Below are 20,620 nucleotides of genomic sequence, written 5' to 3'. Positions count from 1 at the left end.
TTATTAATAATGATTAATTTAAATATTAATATTTATTTATAATTTAAAATATTAATAATTTAAAATATCAATATTTTATTAAAAGTTGGAATTAAGTGAGAGAAAGAGGAGAGAGAAAAAAAATAATATTTTATACAAATGAAGTTGTAATTTTTTAAACTTGTAAGAGGTATTTTTATCTTTATCAATTTTTGAATTTATTCCTCAATTATGGAATAGTTAATACTATGGGGGGATGGTATTAGCTATTCTTTAGTTTTAAAGGATTTTAGAAAATAGTCATTCCTAAATGGCTATTCCTTGAATCATTTTTCAATCAAACAAAGGAATCAAAATTCTTTGAGAATAAAAGGGGATGACTTAGCCATTCCCCCAACCAAACATGCTATAAAGGTGCAAACAGTGAAGAAAGCATAGCACTAAAAGCATAAAAATTGGTTGGTAACCCTTTGATTCCTATGGCATATCTTCCCAATATTTCCTCACATCGGTCCCTGCTCAGTACCCTAAAAAGAACAAAACCTACAGCTTTAGTGCTCAAGATTACATCAAAACCTAAGGTGCAGTGTGCGATTGACTTATACACTTAATAGCGTTTGAAGAGTCACTTTTTATCACTAGTTTTTGGTCGTTCCTCCATCTTTACGACGTGAAGATTATAAAAGCTTCCCCTATTACTAATATTTCAACTAAATTTGAATCAGCTGATCCTATGGATTTGGAAAATATGACTTTGACTTCTCCTTTGTGGTTTCTTAGTATACCATCAATTCTCGCAAGTCCCAGGCATCTTTGTGCCGTCCCATTGATGTTAAATTTCATTTGATCTTGTTGCGGCAGATCCCATTCAACTCCCGTTCTTTCTTTGACTTTCTTTTTGGTCTGATTTGACGTTGGTATCTGTTTATACGTGTTTAAAACTGATGAGAATTCTTTCGGCCTTTTTGCATTCCCCCAAGTCGCTGCTCTCAACCTTGCTGAATCACAGCATTTCTCACTGTCCCCCTCCCATCCTTCGAATACCACCTCAATCTTGCACTTCCAAATTGTCCACACAGTTGCGAAATATGCCATTTTCCACAACCTTCTATCTTTCATACCTACTTGGCAATCGTTCCAAGCTTCAAAGAATGTTCTTATGTCTTTTGGTGAACTCCATAAAACCTCCCATGCCTTGCATCAGTCCGTCCAAACTTTCCATGTTTCAAAACACTCAACAGACAAGTGTTGATTTGTTTCCCTTTCACTATTATACAGCACGCATTGCATTGCATTTCCCAGAGGCACGCCTCTCTTTGTTAGTTTATCTTTCACTGCAATCTTACCATGGAGGAGCTACCATACGAATGCCTCCACTCTATATGGTGTTAGGTTTGCCTATACTTATTTCAAATACCATCCACATTTTCATTAGTGACCAGTGCGTATTTACAAAAAGACTTGACAGCATAAATTTCATTTGCTTCTTTTTTCTATTCCAGCTCATCTATTAATTCTTTGCCAATCTAAAACTCACGAAGGGCTTCCTTTAGATTCTCCCATTGCTCAATCTCCTATCCAAACAACTGTCTTCTAAGATGTATATTCCAAATCCAATTTCTCCTTCTCATCCGTCAAATTCAGCGATTTTACCATTTTTATTTTGAACTAACGCAAAAATTCTGCAAAAGCATGGACCAGTATGATTCTCTCCATCCATTCATCATGTGAAAATTTTATATTTTCTCCATTGCCTGTGAAAATTTTATATTTTCTCCATTGCCCACTGCAATATCAAGATAAGAGGAAACATGCTGGCATGAACTAATCATAAACTATTCGGTGTACCCTCGGCTGCAGTTGAAGCTGCCTGGCTGCAGACCATTGTGTACCTTCGGCTGCAGCCTGCAGTCTTAAGTCTGCTGCCATGAACTACTGGCTGCAGACTCGGTGTACCCGGCTGCGGACTTAGTCGGGTCAGATTCGGTACGACATTATAGCTTTACCTCAGCTCATATTGGTATCAATAATTGATCACATGCAATTTTTCTCTTGTTTTCCTGTTTTTCTTTGATGGGGAAGAAGAGTTTTGCTAAATTATACTACCCTTTACAGATTTTTTTTCTTTTGTTATCAGTGATGCTAGAACAATAAGTTCAATGAAAGTCTGATTAATAATTCATTCACTGAAAGAGAAGTGAACAACATAGAAATACATGGCCAAATATTTTCCTTTAGTTGAAACTGATGAGCTATGGATGAAATCCGGCTCCCCTGCCCTCCAGGTCTTTACTTAATTTCTCTGTTTGGGAGAGGAGAAAGTAGTTCATAAATCAGAGGAAAAGAAAGACCTCTTTTTAATGGAAAGTAATCCTCTTGGTGCTTAATTTCTATGACTGGAATGTTAATAGCATTATGATCAGATTATTTGCATGGAAAACAAAACCACATTTACCAGACCAGTCAGACAATTACATGCCAAATCCGTACCTCAACAAACCTGTCTGCATCTCTTTTGGCGTAATGGTCCTTAAACTTAGGCTAATAAGAGTCTGCATTGGCAGCATATACAAGACAAAGACCAGGTGCAAATAAAACTAGAGAAGAAAATTTACAGAGGGAACTAGCATAGGATTAACCCGTCTTCTCCTTGCCACCAGTGTGCCTTTGAGCACAGTACTCGAACAAGCTACCGTCAAAGCATCGTCTTACAGCTTCCTTAGACAGCATGCCCTCCTCATCCCTTGCAAGGACATATAGTAAACCCCACTCCAACTTACTAGCAATCCTGCATTTCCAAGCCATAATCAAATGTTAGAAGAAAGTTCTCCATGAGAAGGCTACTAATTTGAAACGGAAAAGAAATGGGCACTGAGGAAACAAACCAGCCAAAGAAGTCAAATGCCTGTCGGTTCCCCTCAGTCATGTTCCAGATCTCTCTGAGTGTGAACTTGTCCGGTACTGTACGAGCATATTTGCTAAACATGTTTTCAATGTACACTGGCGTAAACCTGCAATCCCGTTGCAAAATAAGAATGGTAGAACAAAGTTCATGCTCTATGAATTCAGTGATGAATACATCATGGCGGATTAATTGTCATTGATTTCCTTAATTTCCTTTGTTACAGAAACAAAAAAGGGTGCACATGAACTTGACAACAAGACTTTTGTCAAATGTTGTTGCGGGAAAACAAAATAGTGTCTTGCTTAGTATACACGCTTATTTACCTCCCTTCAGTGTCGTAAGTGCCTGAGTCACTTCCATGCTTCGCTCTGTGTATGTTGTGAATATAAACAGGGAAGAAAGGTGAAGGCAGCCACCCCTGGAAAAGGAACATTGAATATTTTCATTATCATACTCTATAAGCTTCTATTTACTTCTTTCTCGAGCACACATTCTTTCTGAATTTAGATGCCATGTAATGCAAAAACTCCTCAAACAGTTTCTGACTTTGTTATCTGTTCAGTTAATTGCATAATTTAGCTTCATAATGAAGTATAAATTCCTTTATATAAAGCTAAATAGATGGGTGATAAAGACATAAATATGCCAGGCATATGCTTTGTGGTGCATAATTGTGTGTAAAAGTAGTATGCCTTTCCTTTTTACATTACTTTTCCACTTGCTTTAGCTTTTTTTTCCTCCTGATAACCAAGCAACAAATTTTTCCATTCAAATCAGGTAAGGAACAATGACATTGAAACTACTCAAATTTCCAATTCAAACATTTGAGTTACAATCTGGAAACCCAACATGGTAGAGAAACAAGTTCCCTAACCATCAGAGTAATAGTCAGCGAAGCAAACTTACTGGAAGTGTGACGTAGCTCAATGCAACATTGATGACAGCCGCTATGACAAGAGAGGCAAGTGGATTGAAGCCCATGGCTCGCAGTCCTGTTTTAGAAATGAAATTATCATTCTAATTGGTCAGACAATATTAGGGAAATGAAATTCGAGCGGCAGTTAGGCTGTTCACCAGTGAAAGTCTCCCAAGGGTAAACGATTCCGTTGTCATCTTGGTCGAAAAATGTCACATGCTGCTGAAGGACACTCAATTGGTTATGCCTGTGGCCTGGTGTTCCATTTGGGTGTTCTGTATCCGAAGCCACCAAAGCTCTGGGCATATCTGAGTATAAATATACATACAAAACAGAGAAATTAGCTTAATTTCTTTCAATACCATCGTAGATCTTTTATGTAGATACAAACCTAGTGCATGGTGGACAGCAAAATTAAAATCCCACAAAAATAATCGAATGGGGTAATTTAGAAACGAATAGCCTTTCCTGAAATAGGGGGTAGAGCTTAGAAAAAGTAATCTGATACCAAGAACTTACAAGGTTTTGGGAGTTTGTCTTCCAAGTCATTCCTGACTCTCCTCTCATAAGTCACAGGTGCAAAAGGAGCCTCAGTTGCCAGTGCCTCATTTTCCACCCCGGAAGCCATTTCTCTTAATTTCTCACTGTTTTTTTTTTCCCCTTGTGATTCTTCTTCTGTGTGAAAGGGGTAGCTTAGCATCTGTTTATAGAGTGATTTCCCTGCGTGGCAGCCATGCAAGGAAGCTCCTTGGCCCACTGGCATGTGGCATAGACTTCTGCTATCCACGACAATTCCTCTTTTCAACCCCAACATCTGGCATCTTCAGACAAATGGGTCCAATGACGCTGTCAGCCATACATTCACCAAGCAATTGAATCAGCATCCGAATTTCCTTTTATTTATTTTTTTGTTACACTTTTCTTCGAAATGTTGCAAATCTTAACTGGATTTTGTGCCCCTCTGGCTTATCAAGTAAGCAAGAAAGGATCAATTCCGAAGGTAATAGCACTAGTGACCACGGAACAAAATTGAGGCACGCAATCCAAATAAATTCAACAAGTCTTATCCAAATGAAATTACAAGACTTGACTTTTGCTCTTATTTATTAATAAATTAAATACTCAAATGTTTCATTTGAAAACTTTTAATTAAAATAGAAGTTTGATTTGATATAATGGAAGCTGGAATAGGAACTTGACTACGATATATCTTGCCTCAACCTTCAAGAGAAAATATAATATATGATACCTTAATTAACCATGTATAGAAATAATGCATTAATATGGTTCGAATATAAACTTTTAAATTGAAAGAGTATATAATATATTAATATGACATCAAATATAAATATATTTGTTTAAATTTTATGAAACTACGTTTCAAATATCCACTTTTTATTTTTTTTTGGAAACCATAAGGATTCGAGAACTTTGTATGAGAAACAAAAAAAAAATTTAATAATTGATATACTATATTTTACTTGAAAGTAATAGTATATCAAATATAAATTCATATATATTTATTATAATAAAAAATATTTTTAATTGATTAGTCATCAAATTTTGACTTGAGTTCTAAATGTATCCAAGGAAAAAAAAAAGCAAGGATGAAACCACAAATGGGCCTTAAAGCCCATCAGCGAAAGCCCATTGAAAAAAACTCAACCTTGTGATAGTAATATTTTAAGCCCAAGCTCAAAGCCCATTAACAGCCCAAATCCCAAAAGTACAAAATAGAACCCAAATCTGAAATATCTCCCTCTTTGCTTTCCACTTCCTCTTTGAAGAGACAAAAGGAAGTGAAGAAAAACACAAGAAGAAAAACGAATGGCAAGTGAGGCGGCGATGGAAGTTAGCGCCCCAGCGGCGGCGGCAGTGGAAGCAGAGGTAGCGGCAATAGGGGCAGAGAAGCAGCCACATAAGCTTGAGAGAAAGTGGACGTTTTGGTTTGATAACCAATCGAAGCCCAAACAAGGCGCCGCTTGGGGTACCTCTCTACGCAAAGTTTACACCTTTGACACCGTTGAAGAATTTTGGTGGTATTTTTATCAAAACCCCATTTCTCCATTTTGTCTATATTATTAAGATCTGTTAATTTTTTTGCTGGTTTTGATTGATTATGATTGTATTTCTTGGCTCAGTGGATCGGTTTTGTTGTCGTTTGAAGAAGTTCTTTTCTATTTGGGTTTTCACTTTTCTTTGTTGGGTTGCTTTCTTTAGTTACTAATGTGCTTCTGTTGTTTTTTAGTTTTTTTTTCTCTATGATTATTGATTTATTGGAGATTTTGTTTGTTTAAAAGAGGAAAGGGAATTTTGCTTTTTGTTTTGGTTCCTAAGAAATGGATTGCCATTGGAGGTTGTTGTTTTCTGGGATATGGTCATATCTGAATTGTTAGCATGACTTGAGTTCATTAAATTTGTCCATTTTTCTTATGATTTAGTTTATTGGTATCTCCCCTCTGTAGCTTCAAGGGAACTTGAGTTTGTTCCTGTTATTTGCCTTGTTATTTTCTTTGTTTAATTTGAAATGTGAAACTCAAAATACTTTTGTCATGCTGCAGTTTGTATGATCAAATATTCAAGCCCAGCAAGTTGCCTGGAAATGCTGATTTCCACTTGTTTAAGGCTGGAATTGAGCCCAAATGGGAAGATCCTGAGTGTGCTAATGGAGGAAAGTGGTCTGTCACTATCAACAGAAAGCCTATTCTTGATAACATGTGGCTTGAAACTGTAGGCTTCTTGAGTCCTGACTGTTATGTTTACAAATTTTCTCTTATCTATAGTAGATGGGTGGTAGTTTGGCTGACTGAGCAGTTTTTGTTGGGCAGATGATGGCATTGATTGGGGAGCAATTTGATGAAGCAGATGAGATTTGTGGCGTAGTTGCTAGTGTACGCCAAAGGCAGGACAAGCTTGCATTGTGGACTAAGACAGCTACAAATGAGGCTGCCCAGGTCTAGATCTTAGTATTTATTCATACTTTGAATCAGAATCTATTTGTTTGTTGAATTAGGAATTCTGTGCTGTTTCTGAATTAGTTTTATTGCTTGAGTTCTTATGGGTCATGAGCCTTTCTGCTATAATCTATCGTCAGTGATCACTCTAAGAAATTGCTTCAAGTTTATGTACATGGAATATTTGCTCATACTGTTAATGATGATTCTACTGCTCCAATAAGTCAATACCATGTTCAGTTCTATCTGATTGGTCAGTCAGTGCAGAAATTTTCTTTTAATATTTGTAATGGTCTAAGGCTTTTGTTGCAAAGATGGATTCATGCTTTCATTTATCATGTAGAAGAAATGCAACTATATATCTAGGGGTACCCCTTTCATTTCATCCTTGATTAGTTTATGAAGAATTAGGCAAATATAGCATGATGGCAATTGATGCCTTGTTGCAGTTGGGCATAGGGTTATCTTCTGGTGGTGATGTTTCCTCTCACATGTATAATATAGTTTCTGATCTCTTTATAGCTCATATTTTTGGCAAGTAAACTATGTTCATAATTTTTGTTTCTAAAAGAAAGAGTCTAGATCACATTACCATCTTCTGTTGTTGGAATGCATAAATTGCAGAAGCACACTGAAGCTCTGGTTACTTAGTGTCATTTAGCCCATGCTTATAATGATTGGTTGTGTTCGTTTGAAATTCTGTGAATGACATACTTATTGACGATGCTAATTGGAACCCTGTGATGTAGATGGGCATTGGGAGGAAGTGGAAGGAGATCATTGATTTCAATGATAAAATTACCTATAGCTTCCACGTAAGTGTAATTTGAATTGTACTTGTGATTTTGAGTGCATATTTTTTTACTGCAACTGACTGCTTAAAACATTGCAGGATGACTCTCGGAGGGAAAGATCAGCGAAAGGTCGATACAATGTTTGAACTCTTTGCTGATTTTTTTTGTGGGGCTTGTACTCTTCTGCTGCCAAATTGTGGCCAGAAGTACTGTAATTTGTTGCTTATTTTTGTGCTCTGTGCGCCGAGACGACTAGGTAGTTGAAATATGTTGCATGTGAGTTTTTTTGAATGTAATACCATCAACAATCAAGTTCTATGTTCAGATATTTTTGATATTCTAACGACATATTGAAAAGTTTACCATATCACTTAAGGGTTTAATTTCCTGTCTCATGCTTCTGTTGATCTTCCTGAAATCTTCTGTTAAAGAATTCTTGTGATGGATTCCACTTTGCTGGCGGCCTTAAGGATCTGTTATTGGAATAAAACTGTGCTTTGCAATGTTTTTTTTTTTATTGCTACTTGGACCTCCCTAAACCAGATTAGGGAATTTTATCATGCTTAAAAGTTGAAGATTTAGTCTGATATTTATCACTGTGGTAGGTGGTGGTCTCTGGTTCAGACCTAAGCATCTTTCATCTGGTACCTTGCTACCTGCCTACTTCCCTTCCTTAACGCTCCATGATTATAATTAAAAAAAGCAAGACCTGATGGTAACGACCGATATGTTCCAACAGAAATTAAAGCTTTCAATTCTGAAACGTCAGATGGTTGATTCTAATCTAAATCGTTTTAAGTTGTTATGTTCATTGATGGTGGTCGTTTCTGAGTTTTATTTCAATGGTCTGTAAATTAAATAGTACAACTAAACTGAAGATTGAAAATACATATGAAGGAAAGGTATCTGGTTTACATTCTAATTCCCAAGGAAAACCCAGATGATGAATGTATTTACATCTGGACGCCCTTGGAATGAACTATAACTTGAACATGTCTAATAGTCAAGACAAAATACACGTGTGTGGTCATCATCATGCAAGGAATCCAAGCCTCTCCCCATTCTTCTTGGCCAGACGAATCAATCCTTGCCTTTGTTTAGAATCAGCCCCTATTGATTTGCAGAATTCAGTAATTACCTGAAAAAACATTTGAGAGAAATAGAGGAATTCAATAACATTATCAGAATAGTTGGGAACCTGGTTTGTTACTAGCTCTGAAAACTGTCTGGATTAAGCAAAATTATGCATCATCAGACAACAAAAATAAAGTTCCATTTTGAAATATAAGCAGCGAACCACAGAAACTTTTCCACAAGTTCTCAAATCTCAGTATTTCTCATCTGTTATCCAGGAAAGACTTGGTAATTCAACTAAGTTAAGTAAATAGGTAGGAGTAGTAAATGGTACCTGCGAGTGCAAGGCAATTGCTTTTCCTCTGAACTGATTGAACCTCTTCTTGCCAATAATTTGGCGTGTAACAACCACAATAGGAGCAAACAGACCTTTTCCTTCATTGACGTTCTTCATCATAGGCTGTGCTCTTACAGGCTTTGCAACTCGAACATGGTTGGGAACTGACTTGGCAAGCATGGCATAGTCTTCACCAACTATTGAAGTACCCCAACTTCCATAGAAGGAAGTTCCTAAACCTCCCTTAAACCCAGTTGCCGAAATCGAAGTAGCCATTCCTCCAGCTGCTATGGAAGAATAGATTGGTTTGTCTAAGTTGCTTAGAACTTGCGATGGGTAAAGATTTGATGGGGTTTTGCTCCCTTTGTACGTGAAGAGGGGATATTTTTTTGGCGTCAATTCGAGAGCCTTGGGTTTTTTATTGGAGCCTGGTGAGTGGAGAAGTCCATGAAGCATTAGGAGCCACACATACGGATGGCTTGGATTTTAGTTTTGGGAACACGTATATGAATTGCATTCTATTTGCAACTTATGGTCCCCAAATTTCCAGGAGAGCAAAATCTGGATCTGGAAATCTACTGGCTGTTTCCTTAGAGAATGGGGTCTTTTAGATCATTCATAGGACGATCCTGACCGTCGAATTTAGAATCTCTCCGGAGTTATATTTCGCGGTGGAAATAAAATCCCAGGACTTTGCTTGGTTTTTGACCCCAGAAGGCAAGAACTAATTGGAAAGAAAGTGCTTGATTCAAGATATTCCAGCTTGCATTCCAAGTCCCAGCTTCTTGGGTGCTACCACCTGTGCATGTGGACAACATTCCTTTTGGAAGGTTAACAACCAGAATAGTCGGCGAGGAATGAGCATGTGATGAGGAAAAAGAACTTTCAAAGTCATTAGAATGTTCTGAATCATTATAGCAAAAGCCAAATGCACTTTTTCTGTTCACCATGTGTATGTTTATACTGCTATTTTGTCTTAACAAGAGAAAATTAGAAGCAAAAACGAATTCGGAATGGACCAATAGAATGCATGCCTGTTAGATTGACCTACATCTACTTCAGGGCAAAATGATCTGCGCAAGTTAAATTCACGAGTTGGTTTCTGCAAGTTTTATTTAGAAATTCGTTCATGCTAGGCAAAATGGATATCCCATAGCAGAATCATCAAATCTCGCTAATTCATGCAACAGAAGGGAGAGCTGCTCTTCAGCGGCAGAAATTGGCGTCTACTCTTCAGGGCTGGCGCCCTGAGTTTTAGCATTCCTTCCTGGTTTTTAACTTCATTGCCCCGATTGTGCCGTGGTTTTGATGAAGAGCATACTAGTATGCGTGTAAGAAAGCATGTTATTGTCCTTGATCTAGACTCAACATAAATCTTTTGTGTTAACAACAAATTGACTTCCACTTGTTAACGCAGTGATTTATGCTGCTACCTACCTGGCTGGATTCCAAAATGGAACCATCCTACCGGCCTGGCTAAGGCTGCAAAGAATTAAATATTTATTTTTACAATGAGAGTAAATTCAAAAAAGAAAAAGGAAAAATTTGTATAACATTACAGAGCTATAAAATTTGATGTGAAAGTTCATATGGCTTCCATACAAGTCTTATGTGAAAATTTCCATGTTATGAACGGTTGAGACTTGGGATTTAAGTACTGCAAAATCATAATGAATATAATTGTAGAAAGTATTAATTCAATGTGTTTTGAGGCAAAATACCTAATGTTATATTTGCAGTTGGTTCAGGGAAAGCGATTCCAGCAGAAGATCTCTGAACAAGAAAAGAAGAAGAAAGCAGGGAAGACAACCCAGTTTATGTTGACATCTGTTTCTTACAACAAGAAAAGAAAGAGAGAAAATATATAGAAATGAAAAAAATGACATATCCAGTGACCAATAATGTCACCTATTTCAATGTTTTTATATGGTCATTGTAGTAAAAGAAATAAAGTGAGGTTTTTTTAAAGCACTGAAAGTCAGCCCTCACGATGCGGCCAAAGAAATTGAGTTTGCGCTTTGCACATTAGTTGCTTGCTTTTCCTTGCTTCCCACCCGTCGAAGACCAAAAAACAGAGACACCAACAAACAGAGAGATCAAAAGATACACCGACAGGAAGGAACCCACACCATAAAAATGGCTTCTTTAGCAACCCATTTGTCAGCATGTCTCTTCTTTGTCCCTATAGGGATCCGACGCCTCCTTTGTTCCTCCTCTCTCTACCTCAAAAACCCATCTTTATTCAAATCAAAACCATGGTACTTCTCCAATCCCAAATGGAAAAACTTGGATCTTTACATCCTCTCAATTGCTCTCCCCATCGCTTCTTTCTGTCAAATTTTCTTTTTCCTCTCCATTTCAGGCCACCCCACTTACCGTTTCTCCTTTTTCCAACATTTTGCATCCCTTTGTCTCTTCTGGGTACTTACCATTTTCTTTGTTCTTTATGAAAATCTTGATCATTTTCTTTTCAATGAGAGTTTCATCTATATCTACGCTGCCATAGCCTTTCTTGTTGAGTATTCTGTTATTGGGGTTGGGATCACGGGTCTCGGGAGTGTTGTTTATGAACTGCTGGCTCAATTGACTCTTGTTTGTGCTGGTTCTTGCTTGGTTTTGTCCGTTAAACCAACCGCCTTCTTCGCCGAGTTTTTGTTGTCCACTGGATTGGTTTTTAAAGGGACTTGGTTGTTGCAAGCTGGTTTATGTTTGTATACTGATGCATTTGTTTTAAAAGGGTGTAATAAAATGGTGCTTTTGCCTGGTGGTTCAAATGCCGATGTTCATTGTGAGCTTGAAGAGGATGGTATGAGGGCTGTGGCTTTGGTAAATCTGTTGTTTGTTGTTCATGCAATTGGGGTTGTCATTGCTGGTTTTGTAGTTTTTGGACTTTTGTCAAGTTTTAGGAATCTGAGGTTTGGGGAGGCAAGTGGTCCATTGCTGGCTGAGCTTGAATCAGAAAGTATATTGATGCGTCCAAGTCATGAACATGAGATTGAATGATGTGTATTTTCTTTTTCCTTTTCTGTCTCAATTAGTCTAGCAGCAAATTTTTTTTTTTTTTTTGGTTTGAGAGGGATTACTGATTACTTTTCTCTATGTAGGCATTGATTTAGTATTATCCATTTTGGTTGTATACATACATTTTCTTACCTGTCAATCTTTTATCATTTCTTTTACTTGTGGAGTGCCTTTCATTTGGTTGATTGATATTGTTATTTGCAGTTAAAATTTCTGATTAGCACTGAGCACTGTTTCTAATTAATAATGTGGAACCAAGCATGTATGTTGTAATCAGGGGCTGTGTTTATGCAAGTTTTGTAAGAAAGTTAAGAACTAGAAAATCGGAGTCTGTTTCAATTGTTGGCTGGGCCATTGCCTGATCACTAACCTTGTGATCTTGGTCAAGTTTAAAAGTGAGTGTGGGTGTCAGGTGTGCATGCTTTGGTGTGTGTTGCAGTATTATTAGATTATTGCAGTAGCTGAACTTTTGTATATGAACTGATTGTTGGGTGATTATTAACAGCAGAACTCTTCTTTATTTCACCTCTTGTATCAATGTTAGATTTGTGAAGACACAAGGTGCTTGTTACAATCAAAAGTATAATGGAAGTCTATGATGAACAGGAAAATGTATAAATACAGAAAGAAAGTTATTCTAGTTTAGTATATCCTATTGAAGAAGAGAACTTTGGCATTGTCAACCATTTTCTACGAAAGCGCCCAAATCCATGGATTTTAATCCGGAAACGGATTCTCTTGATCTTCCCTGTGAAATCACCACATCTTCGTTTGAGAATTTTAGATTTTGATGGTAATGTGACCAGTTTTTTCATGTATCGCCATCCTGCATTTGCTTGAAGGCAAACAATTATAATGAGAAAAATGTCATTTCGAAAACATTTTATTTTGTTGAGTTTCCGTATATGTTGTCCCCACATGGCATGGACTAAATTCATCAGTTATGCTTAGTTATGTGCTAATTGCTGAATTCATACCTGTAACTTTTTTAATACGTCCATCTTCTTCTAAGCTTGAATTTTGCAGGACCTGTGGTAAAGAGCATTACTGGTTATTCCATGTTGAGGTATGCAGGTGATTTAACTTGATTCTGTTTGTTTTTGAAGTAATTGAGTCATTAATTCAGTATGGCAATACATTTGATGCGAGAACGAAGAACAGAAATGTTTTTCTTCTTTTTTTGTTGTAACTAGTGATAGACTGCAGACCCTGATTATGCATTGGATGCAAGGTTTCAGCTTAGTACCTCAACCAAGCTTTCCAACCGCTTTCTCATCCTTCTTTGTATGAAACCTCTGGTGCACTGTTGAACAGTATTGCCAGAAGAGGACATCAGAGCTCCAATTCTTACAATTCCAAATATGTAAAAATGGAAAAATTTGCCAGTGGAAATAAGATAGAAAAGGGGAGATGGAGGGGGTTTTGGTAAAGCTGAAAGCAAGATAGAAATACTACCTTTACATGATGTTTCACATAGGCATAGAAATTTAATAGACTCCAGACAGTCTTGTCCAGTCTTTTACCTTCAATGTGGCGTGATGATATATCTGTAAAAAAAAAGAAAAAAATCATGTGAATATGTCTTAGGCTAGAGAATCGATCTAATATAAACTGTCATGAATCTGTTGAAGAGCATCCTCAGCCTGGATTTCATGGTTTTCATTAAGCCTTGCTGAAGGTACCAATTTTTAACTATTAGAGGTGAATATCTACATTTTGAATATATTTGTTTTGGGTATTGAAACAAAGAGTTAAATCATGCAGCTGAGTTCTTTCTGTAACAGTATTTGCTAGATGATTAAAATGTGATTTACAGTTACTCTATTCGTGGTATAATGTTTAAGATTTGGACAATATGATGTACCAAAAGAGACAAATCCTCCATTAGTGCTCAAATCTTCGAAAGGTTCCCCTCTAAGTTCTGGAGGAGGAATTGGTGACCAGCTGCAAGGAGGTACTTTAGCCCATTTTTCTGAACTTCCCACATCCATGAGTTCCTGTCCAAATAAGTAATAAGCAGAATCCCCTTTTTTGCAGCTACAACAATAAGAGTTCAATTTTATGTTAGAAATCACAGAAAGTTTGTATTCTCCACCAGAAACCTGAAAGAAGGATGTTGCGATGATCACATCTGAATATTCTTTGAAGCGCATGGGGAATACTGCTATTATTTTTTGAGACTGCCAAACATGTTATCATTCATTTAGAAAAAGCTGCAGTCAAATTGGAAAATGTCATGATTTATGAATATATGACTTTCATGCAATAACATGGACATGGGTATCTGGGATTTAAGATCGAAAGAATCAAGATATGTAACCTGTTTGGTAGATGTTAATGATTTTGCGAATGGAAATTACCTGTCTGATGACATAGAAAGGTTCTCTTGGGTGATAAACAAGTTTGATTGGTTTGTACATCCCTTGAGATGTATCCCAGGAATTCACATTCCGCAGCATTTCTTTCAACTGAGAGCTTAGTATAACGGCTTGGACAGAGGAAACTTCTGTAATTACCTTCAGAGAGTCTGGACAAAATAATATGCATCTCTAAAGCTATAGTCTTAATAAGCATAGGCTTATACTGTATCTCTTACTGAGTTTGATGCTTAATAAATAGCTAATTCCCAAGCTTTCTTTACCTTTTTTGACATTGATCCCTATGTCTCTACTTTTTGCCTTTATCAGCATTGTTATTTTGTATAATCTACATTTTGACAGGACCAAGGAAATTATGAGCGGACAACAGAAAGGAGGGGTATTGGGGTTAGTATTCTGGCCTCTGCTAGGTTCTTTGAAACGGAATACTTCATACTAGGAGATAAATGTTTCAGTAAAATGTTGGCAGGGAGCACATACCTACGTCACGTGGAATCTTAGAAAAATCAAGTCTTAGAGTAAGTTGGTATCCTTCTTTTGCAGGTTCTACGATCTCCAGAAAATCAGCAGAGATTTCCCTTACCATTTGTGTGGTATATGGTGATAGCCCATATGAAAGCAAGACTCCTTGGGTCAGTAGTGGAGTTGATATTGACAAGTAGGTAAATTGTGGATCAGATGCTGAAGACTGTGTTATCATTTAAATAGGTTCAGTATACATTGAAAATGACTTCAATTCTGTCATACGTGCATGTGCATAAAACATTGAAAGAGACCTATCCATATATGCAAAGGCAATTAGGCCTGGATATAAACTTGCAGACATCCAGGGGCACACGTTATTCCAGATTGTTACGATGTAATTATGCTTCATTATATATCTGATGCTTTGCCTACTATTTTCTAGTTCCTGCATACTGAAATTGTGCTGTATAACTCCTATTTTCTGACTTTACTTCTAAGTTTCAGTTATGCTCAACATTTCTGCATCATATAGGTTTTGGAGCAACAATTGCCTGGTGCATTTGAAGAAAGGACACCAACAATGGCTAAGCCAGTAGAAATAAATATTGAACGCATGGAAGGATCAGAGCTTGTCTGAAAGTTACCTTAACGTGGTATTCAACGGAGCCAAATTCATACAAGTGATGATCGACCTCTATAGGCTTTTCTGCACTGTCATGAAAGGAATAACATTGATTGTTAGAGTGGTTTTGGTCGGCAAGAATGCAAATTTGATAACTAACTCTAAAATGCATCTTGTTGCTCATCAAAGTTGGTTGAGAGTTGTTTAGTGAGGAAAACTACCAAGTGTTTATACTTGAGACTTGACCTAAGGATTATTATTTCTTTGCAGAGGGGTTAAGACGAAGGGTTTACCTATCGGCCGTGCATGTGTTTTTTTCTCCTTTGTCTAATAAGAAAAGGCAAATGGCCTGTAAATGATATTGTTATTCCATCCATAAACCATAATTACCTGTATATTCTGAGCAGTATCTCCTTCAAAGCTGGTGATGCTCTCTCAAAGCTTGCCATTCTGGAAAAAAGAAAGATGTCCAGTTCTTCTCCCTGGACCGTATGCTCAACACCAACACCCCAATTGTGCAAAGCCTGAACACTGGCAGCAAAACCATAGTGCAGCCATAAAATAATGTTACTGAACAGTATGATTTCGTTGAGTGAAATGCAAGTTCAATGGTTGCAATCATAATTAGCAACCTCTGAAGCAATCACCAACTCTCTCTCTCTCTCTATCTATCTTTGCTTTATCATTAACTTATTTGTGGAGTAAGCCAAATTGATTATTTGTCAACATCTTCCTTTTCTGTAAATTTCGTTTCTGAGTTTCCATCATGAAAGGCCAATGCATGCCTTCCTTCATGGTCTTCTTGCAATCATATGATATTTGCATGATGGGAGTAATTAACTTCCTAATTCCATTGATGAACTTATCAAGTGAAGGTAGAATTTCACTTCAGATCCTCATAAATTATTTGGCATTTCCATATACTAAGCTATGCCATTATTTCAGCCAAATCTTGGTTTGATAAGAATTGCCACTTTTGCCTTCTTGTTATTTTCCTCCTCCCAAGTTATTTACCGATAGGCCACTTTTTCACCTATTTTTACTCCCAAAAGTTGGTAAAACTGGCAAATCATTTGTATAAAGAAGAACACTACACAAACCCCTTCTCCTTTCTATTGTTAAACCACACAATTATAGTTGCCTTGTCCTTTTACCAGATTGTAATCTTCTATAAATATGTAGTAAGTATTTTAAGATATACAAATGATTTTTATCCCATTTTTAAAAATCTAACAAATTTAATAAAACTCCATCATTTATTAAAAAAAATTGAAAATTGGGTTTTACAAAAGATGTTTTTTTATTAATTTATCTCGGATAATGAAAATCAAATCAATTAATTATATTTTTTAAAGTATTGAGAATATCCACTAATAATATATAAATTATGAAAGATTGTGGGCGCAAACCATCAAACCAACTTGAGGAAAATACTTAGATACCGCTAATCATTATAGCTTTTAACATTTTAATAAATTCAATTATTTTTATTTTATAGATTAAAATAGCTTTAACATGTAAGAAATATTAAAGTAATGCTTCTTACCTTACTTTGTATGTCACCAACCCAACATGCATCATCCAAATCTCCAATCAAATACATTTTCTAACTATAAAAAAAAAAAACGTTTCTTTTGTAGACAATCGATATATAAATAAATTAAAAATAATAATTTTTTAATTTTAAATTTTAATAAGATAAGACATCATTTTCTTGGGAAAAAAAATATAATACAACGTGTTATATGGCATATAATAAAGACAAATACTCCTGAAGTTTTGACCTTTTTTTATTTTTTTATTTCATAAAAATAAAATAAAATACTACAAATCAATGAACATCCCAAAAGGAATCCCCAGCAGTGTGACCAAAGTTCCATCACACTGTCCTCAAACGTTGACACCTCACCCAACAAGAATGGGTTACGTAAGGTAACTCGCATGCTCCCCAAAGAAAAATAACGACATTAACGACCGTACATCAGCATCCTGATATCATGGACCCCACCCCCATAAGTTAAAATCCTAGCCGTTGATCGAATGATTAAAGCAAAAAAAAAAAAATAGAACCCAGAACGCGCTTCAATGTTTGCCGAATGATATTACTCTTTTCGTTTACGGCCATTTTAAATCCCTCAAATTGTGGGGGGTTTTTGAAAACTTTAAATTGTTTAAAAAAAAAAAAAATGAAATCTTGCTTCTTTGTGTCTTACCCTGATTTGAATTCTCAAGTTCGATGGTTTTCTAGTCTTCTTCTTGAAAATTGAATTGCATTTTTTATTGGTTTTGTTCATGTTGTCAAAGATAAAGGCGTTGACTTTCTTGTTGGGATTTAGCAGATGAAGGATTCCACTTTCTAGCCATTCAGGCCCAGAGAGAAATTTTGAATTTTGGGATTGGGTTTTGTTGATTTATCAGTTTTCGCTTTCTGGGTATATGGGATTTTTTGGAAAATCGCAATAGAACAGAGAGATCATCTTATCTGTTTCAAAGGTTTTTCTAACTTCTCTATGAACTTTGAGAGGTAAAGGTCTACGAAAGTCTTGATTTTTTCACCTAGTTAGCCTGATGGGGTCTATGATTTGTGAAAAAAAATCAACTTTTTTTATTCCACGAATCAAATCTTAAGGCTCTTTTGTTCTAAGTTTTTTGAGTTATAGATTTAAGATTTTGAGTAGAATTGTGTTGTGAGGGGAGGTGTAATTGTCGTCGATGGATACGGTCCATAATGATGCTAAGGATGTTAATGGATATAACAATAAGATTTTAGGTGCCATAGATTCTCCAAAACTTGAAGATCATGCTGATGGAGAAGAGTACAGTGAGTCAAATTCTTTGTTGCCACCTAAGAAAGGTGGGATGTCAAGAAAACCTGAAAAGACGCGGCGGAAAGTCCAGTGGAATGATAAAAATGGGAATAAACTTGTGGAGGTTCTGGAATTTGAACCAAGGTAATTGGTTTTCTGGAGTTTTATCTGCTAACTATATGCAGTACTTTTGGCTGTTTTGGCTTGGTTTGTGCGTTATGTCATTTAGCTGATTTTGTCACTAGTGAACATTTTGTCTGAATTTATTGCGGATGCTGCATTGATGAAGTTATTAGCGTAGCTACTTTATCATTTAAGTATGCAACAAATGTGTTTACACCAGAATCCATCTTTGGGTAAAAGTAGTTTTTGTCATATATGTGTTTGTATCTGTTAATTCTTGTTTTCTATTGTCTTTTGAGTTTCTCATTAAACATGTTGTAATGTCATGCATTTATGAGGTGTTATTAATTTAGCTAAATGATGATTCTAAGAATAGAACAATTGAGTACAGAAGCACAAAGTTTATGTAGCGTACAAGCTTTTCACTTGAAGGGCAATGTAATGCCATTCTGGTTTTGTGTTCTCTAGATCTATGACTGCAGAGATGAATTGACTTAAAGCAACATTTCTTTTGTATGCAAATGACTATGAGGGTTTGCTTTAGGGGATATTTGCTGTATTGATCATGTCAAATTTTCTGTTGTTTCCTATTCCAACAATGATCTGAACCGACGACTCAATTGTAGTTGATCCTTGCAATTTTGACCTCACAAATATCTTAGGAAAAAATTTTCATTTATTGTGCCAATTGGCTTTTATTGCAGCATGTGCTTTAGTTACTTTCTTGAAGCATTAGGATTTCTTTGAGCATTTCTTTAAAAGATTTGTTGACACAAGCTATGGACAATATCTGAAACTATAACTTGGTGAATTCCAGGGGTATCGTGTTTTTATGTTCAATTTCTTTTAGCACCTGATTTAAGCCTTGTAATGCATTCCAAGTATGTAGTATCGTACTAGCCATTGATTAGAGAATGCATCTAAGTAATGACTAGCTTAATTTTCTGTTACTGGTGTTTTTATCTAAAATATCAGGAACTTTGCTTTAAGTACAAAGGACCATCCTCTCATAAAATGAATTGAGTGGTCTTGGTGTATGAAATTGTACTGTATACTATGTGTCCATTCCATATATATACAATTTAGTTTTTTGGTTTCTGTGATTAATAAGAATAATAGCATTTGCATCTTCTTAGAAATGAGCACTTTATTGCATGCCAAAAGAGTCACTGATATGCATGACTGAATATGAACAACCATGCATAACTCCTCAATGTACTTTGATGCCTTTTAAACACTTTTTCTTGCTTCATATGTGATATGATAATATATGTTAGAAATTAATTGATAAGAGCTTTTGGTTTAACATGCACTTGCTCAGATAGATAGCATTAAGTTTCATACATTTGCAATATTAGGTCAAATTGCAAAAGAAAAGGATTGGTCGTGAGAATCATACTTGACCTTGCAATATGATTTACTTGGACTTGAGTAGTTGTATATTTCATTGATTCACCATTGTTTGTCACATCCTGATGCCCTAACTGTGCTTGCAGTGATGTGAGCGATTCTGATGATGAGGATTCAGATTCCTGCATCTGTATCATAATGTAGATATAATACAGGACACCATCGGGAATTACTGGATAAATCATTTTGGGCTTCACCTTCAACCTTGATTTTGATAAGTTTGCTACAAGATGGCCCTCGGTTCAACTTGCTGTTGGAAGGATAGATCAAAGGTCCAGAGGCTGAGCAAGGCAGTCTCTCATATATTTGAGTTCTTTACCATTTCTAAGGTGGTTTGCCATATGTTTCGCTATGAACAGATGAGAATTGCATGGACCTTATCTCAGAAATGAAAGCAGATAGTCATGATGCTTGTCTTTCTTCCATGATGTATATTCATCAGTCATTATGATACTTTTTTTCTTTCTTTTTTGCTTTTTCCTGTAATATTTACCAGTTGAACAACATTTAAGAGATCATATTCCTTCAAATCACATAAAATGGAACAGCCAATACTTAAATCCCTTTTGCATTTTATTTTGCCTGTGTTACTTTCTTCTGAATGTTAAAAATCTCCATCATGGCATTCTTGGTAGCAAGTTGTCATGCTGATGCAGAAGAAAATTATGTCCACAACAACCATGCTGATAAATTATGAGTTCCATTCATGACAAGGAGCAAGGCGGTTTTGGTATGCTGAGAACAGTTTGGTCGGGTATGTTTCGTAAGTTTCATGAGAACTGCAAATGAACCCAGGATATGTTGTAATTCAGGTTTCATAAATTTGAGCACCGAA

The 20,620-nt window shown here is 36.2% G+C and overlaps 6 protein-coding genes across 9 annotated transcripts; 3 read left to right on the top strand and 3 right to left on the bottom strand.

The window, feature by feature from the left end:
- LOC18603291 (peroxygenase 2) lies at nt 2,363-4,558 on the bottom strand. Its single transcript, XM_007035173.2, has 6 exons — nt 4,320-4,558; nt 3,959-4,108; nt 3,791-3,876; nt 3,208-3,302; nt 2,865-2,990; nt 2,363-2,767 (listed from the first exon to the last, which is right to left on the bottom strand). Exons 1-6 carry the CDS (start codon nt 4,498-4,500, stop codon nt 2,614-2,616), a joined length of 792 nt encoding a protein of 263 aa, XP_007035235.2. The 5' UTR covers nt 4,501-4,558; the 3' UTR covers nt 2,363-2,613.
- LOC18603290 (eukaryotic translation initiation factor) lies at nt 5,539-7,940 on the top strand. The gene is made up of 5 exons (XM_007035172.2): nt 5,539-5,839; nt 6,362-6,530; nt 6,629-6,754; nt 7,504-7,569; nt 7,647-7,940. Exons 1-5 carry the CDS (start codon nt 5,628-5,630, stop codon nt 7,692-7,694), a joined length of 621 nt encoding a protein of 206 aa, XP_007035234.1. The 5' UTR covers nt 5,539-5,627; the 3' UTR covers nt 7,695-7,940.
- LOC18603289 (protein PROTON GRADIENT REGULATION 5, chloroplastic) lies at nt 8,399-9,373 on the bottom strand. The gene is made up of 2 exons (XM_007035171.2): nt 8,957-9,373; nt 8,399-8,686 (listed from the first exon to the last, which is right to left on the bottom strand). The coding sequence occupies exons 1-2, from the start codon at nt 9,233-9,235 to the stop codon at nt 8,582-8,584; spliced, it is 384 nt and encodes a 127-aa protein (XP_007035233.2). The 5' UTR covers nt 9,236-9,373; the 3' UTR covers nt 8,399-8,581.
- LOC18603288 lies at nt 10,141-11,962 on the top strand. The gene is made up of 2 exons (XM_018119126.1): nt 10,141-10,282; nt 11,466-11,962. Exons 1-2 carry the CDS (start codon nt 10,141-10,143, stop codon nt 11,960-11,962), a joined length of 639 nt encoding a protein of 212 aa, XP_017974615.1.
- Nucleotides 12,457-16,087, bottom strand: LOC18603286 (actin-related protein 2/3 complex subunit 2B). 4 transcript variants are annotated; one of them, XM_018119890.1, is made up of 10 exons: nt 15,836-16,083; nt 15,468-15,534; nt 14,839-15,046; nt 14,341-14,507; nt 14,083-14,160; nt 13,845-13,977; nt 13,436-13,527; nt 13,227-13,283; nt 12,958-13,009; nt 12,457-12,806 (listed from the first exon to the last, which is right to left on the bottom strand). In XM_018119890.1, exons 1-10 carry the CDS (start codon nt 15,892-15,894, stop codon nt 12,613-12,615), a joined length of 1,107 nt encoding a protein of 368 aa, XP_017975379.1. In that variant the 5' UTR covers nt 15,895-16,083; the 3' UTR covers nt 12,457-12,612. The 4 variants fall into 4 exon arrangements, with proteins under 4 accessions (XP_017975379.1, XP_017975376.1, XP_017975377.1 ...); XM_018119887.1 differs by having other exon boundaries at nt 13,845-14,160; nt 15,836-16,087; XM_018119888.1 differs by lacking the exon at nt 15,836-16,083 and having other exon boundaries at nt 15,468-15,829.
- On the top strand, nt 17,519-20,361 carry LOC18603285. The gene is made up of 2 exons (XM_007035167.2): nt 17,519-18,396; nt 19,872-20,361. Exons 1-2 carry the CDS (start codon nt 18,158-18,160, stop codon nt 19,927-19,929), a joined length of 297 nt encoding a protein of 98 aa, XP_007035229.1. The 5' UTR covers nt 17,519-18,157; the 3' UTR covers nt 19,930-20,361.

This window comes from Theobroma cacao, chromosome 4, assembly GCF_000208745.1.
Source record: "Theobroma cacao cultivar B97-61/B2 chromosome 4, Criollo_cocoa_genome_V2, whole genome shotgun sequence".
Classification (NCBI taxonomy): Eukaryota; Viridiplantae; Streptophyta; class Magnoliopsida; order Malvales; family Malvaceae; genus Theobroma; species Theobroma cacao.
The sequence above is the reverse complement of the archived record's forward strand: the minus strand, read 5'-3'. Positions and strand labels throughout refer to the sequence as shown.

Bases quoted from the DNA above. Each gene is read 5' to 3' on its own strand.
- LOC18603289 (XM_007035171.2), bottom strand. From the start codon at position 9,235: ATGGCTACTTCGATTTCGGCAACTGGGTTTAAGGGAGGTTTAGGAACT. The intron at 8,687-8,956 runs GTACCATTTACT...ATGTTTTTTCAG, and splicing joins CAATTGCCTTGCACTCGCAG to GTAATTACTGAATTCTGCAA.
- LOC18603285 (XM_007035167.2), top strand. From the start codon at position 18,158: ATGGATACGGTCCATAATGATGCTAAGGATGTTAATGGATATAACAAT. The intron at 18,397-19,871 runs GTAATTGGTTTT...CTGTGCTTGCAG, and splicing joins GTTCTGGAATTTGAACCAAG to TGATGTGAGCGATTCTGATG.
- LOC18603291 (XM_007035173.2), bottom strand. From the start codon at position 4,500: ATGCTAAGCTACCCCTTTCACACAGAAGAAGAATCACAAGGGGAAAAA. The intron at 4,109-4,319 runs GTAAGTTCTTGG...ATTTATACTCAG, and splicing joins AGACAAACTCCCAAAACCTT to ATATGCCCAGAGCTTTGGTG. The intron at 2,768-2,864 runs GTTTGTTTCCTC...TTGGAAATGCAG, and splicing joins GCATTTGACTTCTTTGGCTG to GATTGCTAGTAAGTTGGAGT.
- LOC18603288 (XM_018119126.1), top strand. From the start codon at position 10,141: ATGCAACAGAAGGGAGAGCTGCTCTTCAGCGGCAGAAATTGGCGTCTA. The intron at 10,283-11,465 runs GTATGCGTGTAA...ACGCTGCCATAG, and splicing joins TTTTGATGAAGAGCATACTA to CCTTTCTTGTTGAGTATTCT.
- LOC18603286 (XM_018119886.1), bottom strand. From the start codon at position 15,629: ATGAGCAACAAGATGCATTTTAGAGTTAGTTATCAAATTTGCATTCTT. The intron at 14,161-14,340 runs GTAATTTCCATT...CATGTTTGGCAG, and splicing joins CTTTCTATGTCATCAGACAG to TCTCAAAAAATAATAGCAGT. The intron at 13,010-13,226 runs GTACTAAGCTGA...TCTTTACCACAG, and splicing joins GGTTGGAAAGCTTGGTTGAG to GTCCTGCAAAATTCAAGCTT.
- LOC18603290 (XM_007035172.2), top strand. From the start codon at position 5,628: ATGGCAAGTGAGGCGGCGATGGAAGTTAGCGCCCCAGCGGCGGCGGCA. The intron at 5,840-6,361 runs GTATTTTTATCA...GTCATGCTGCAG, and splicing joins ACCGTTGAAGAATTTTGGTG to TTTGTATGATCAAATATTCA. The intron at 6,755-7,503 runs GTCTAGATCTTA...CCTGTGATGTAG, and splicing joins CTACAAATGAGGCTGCCCAG to ATGGGCATTGGGAGGAAGTG.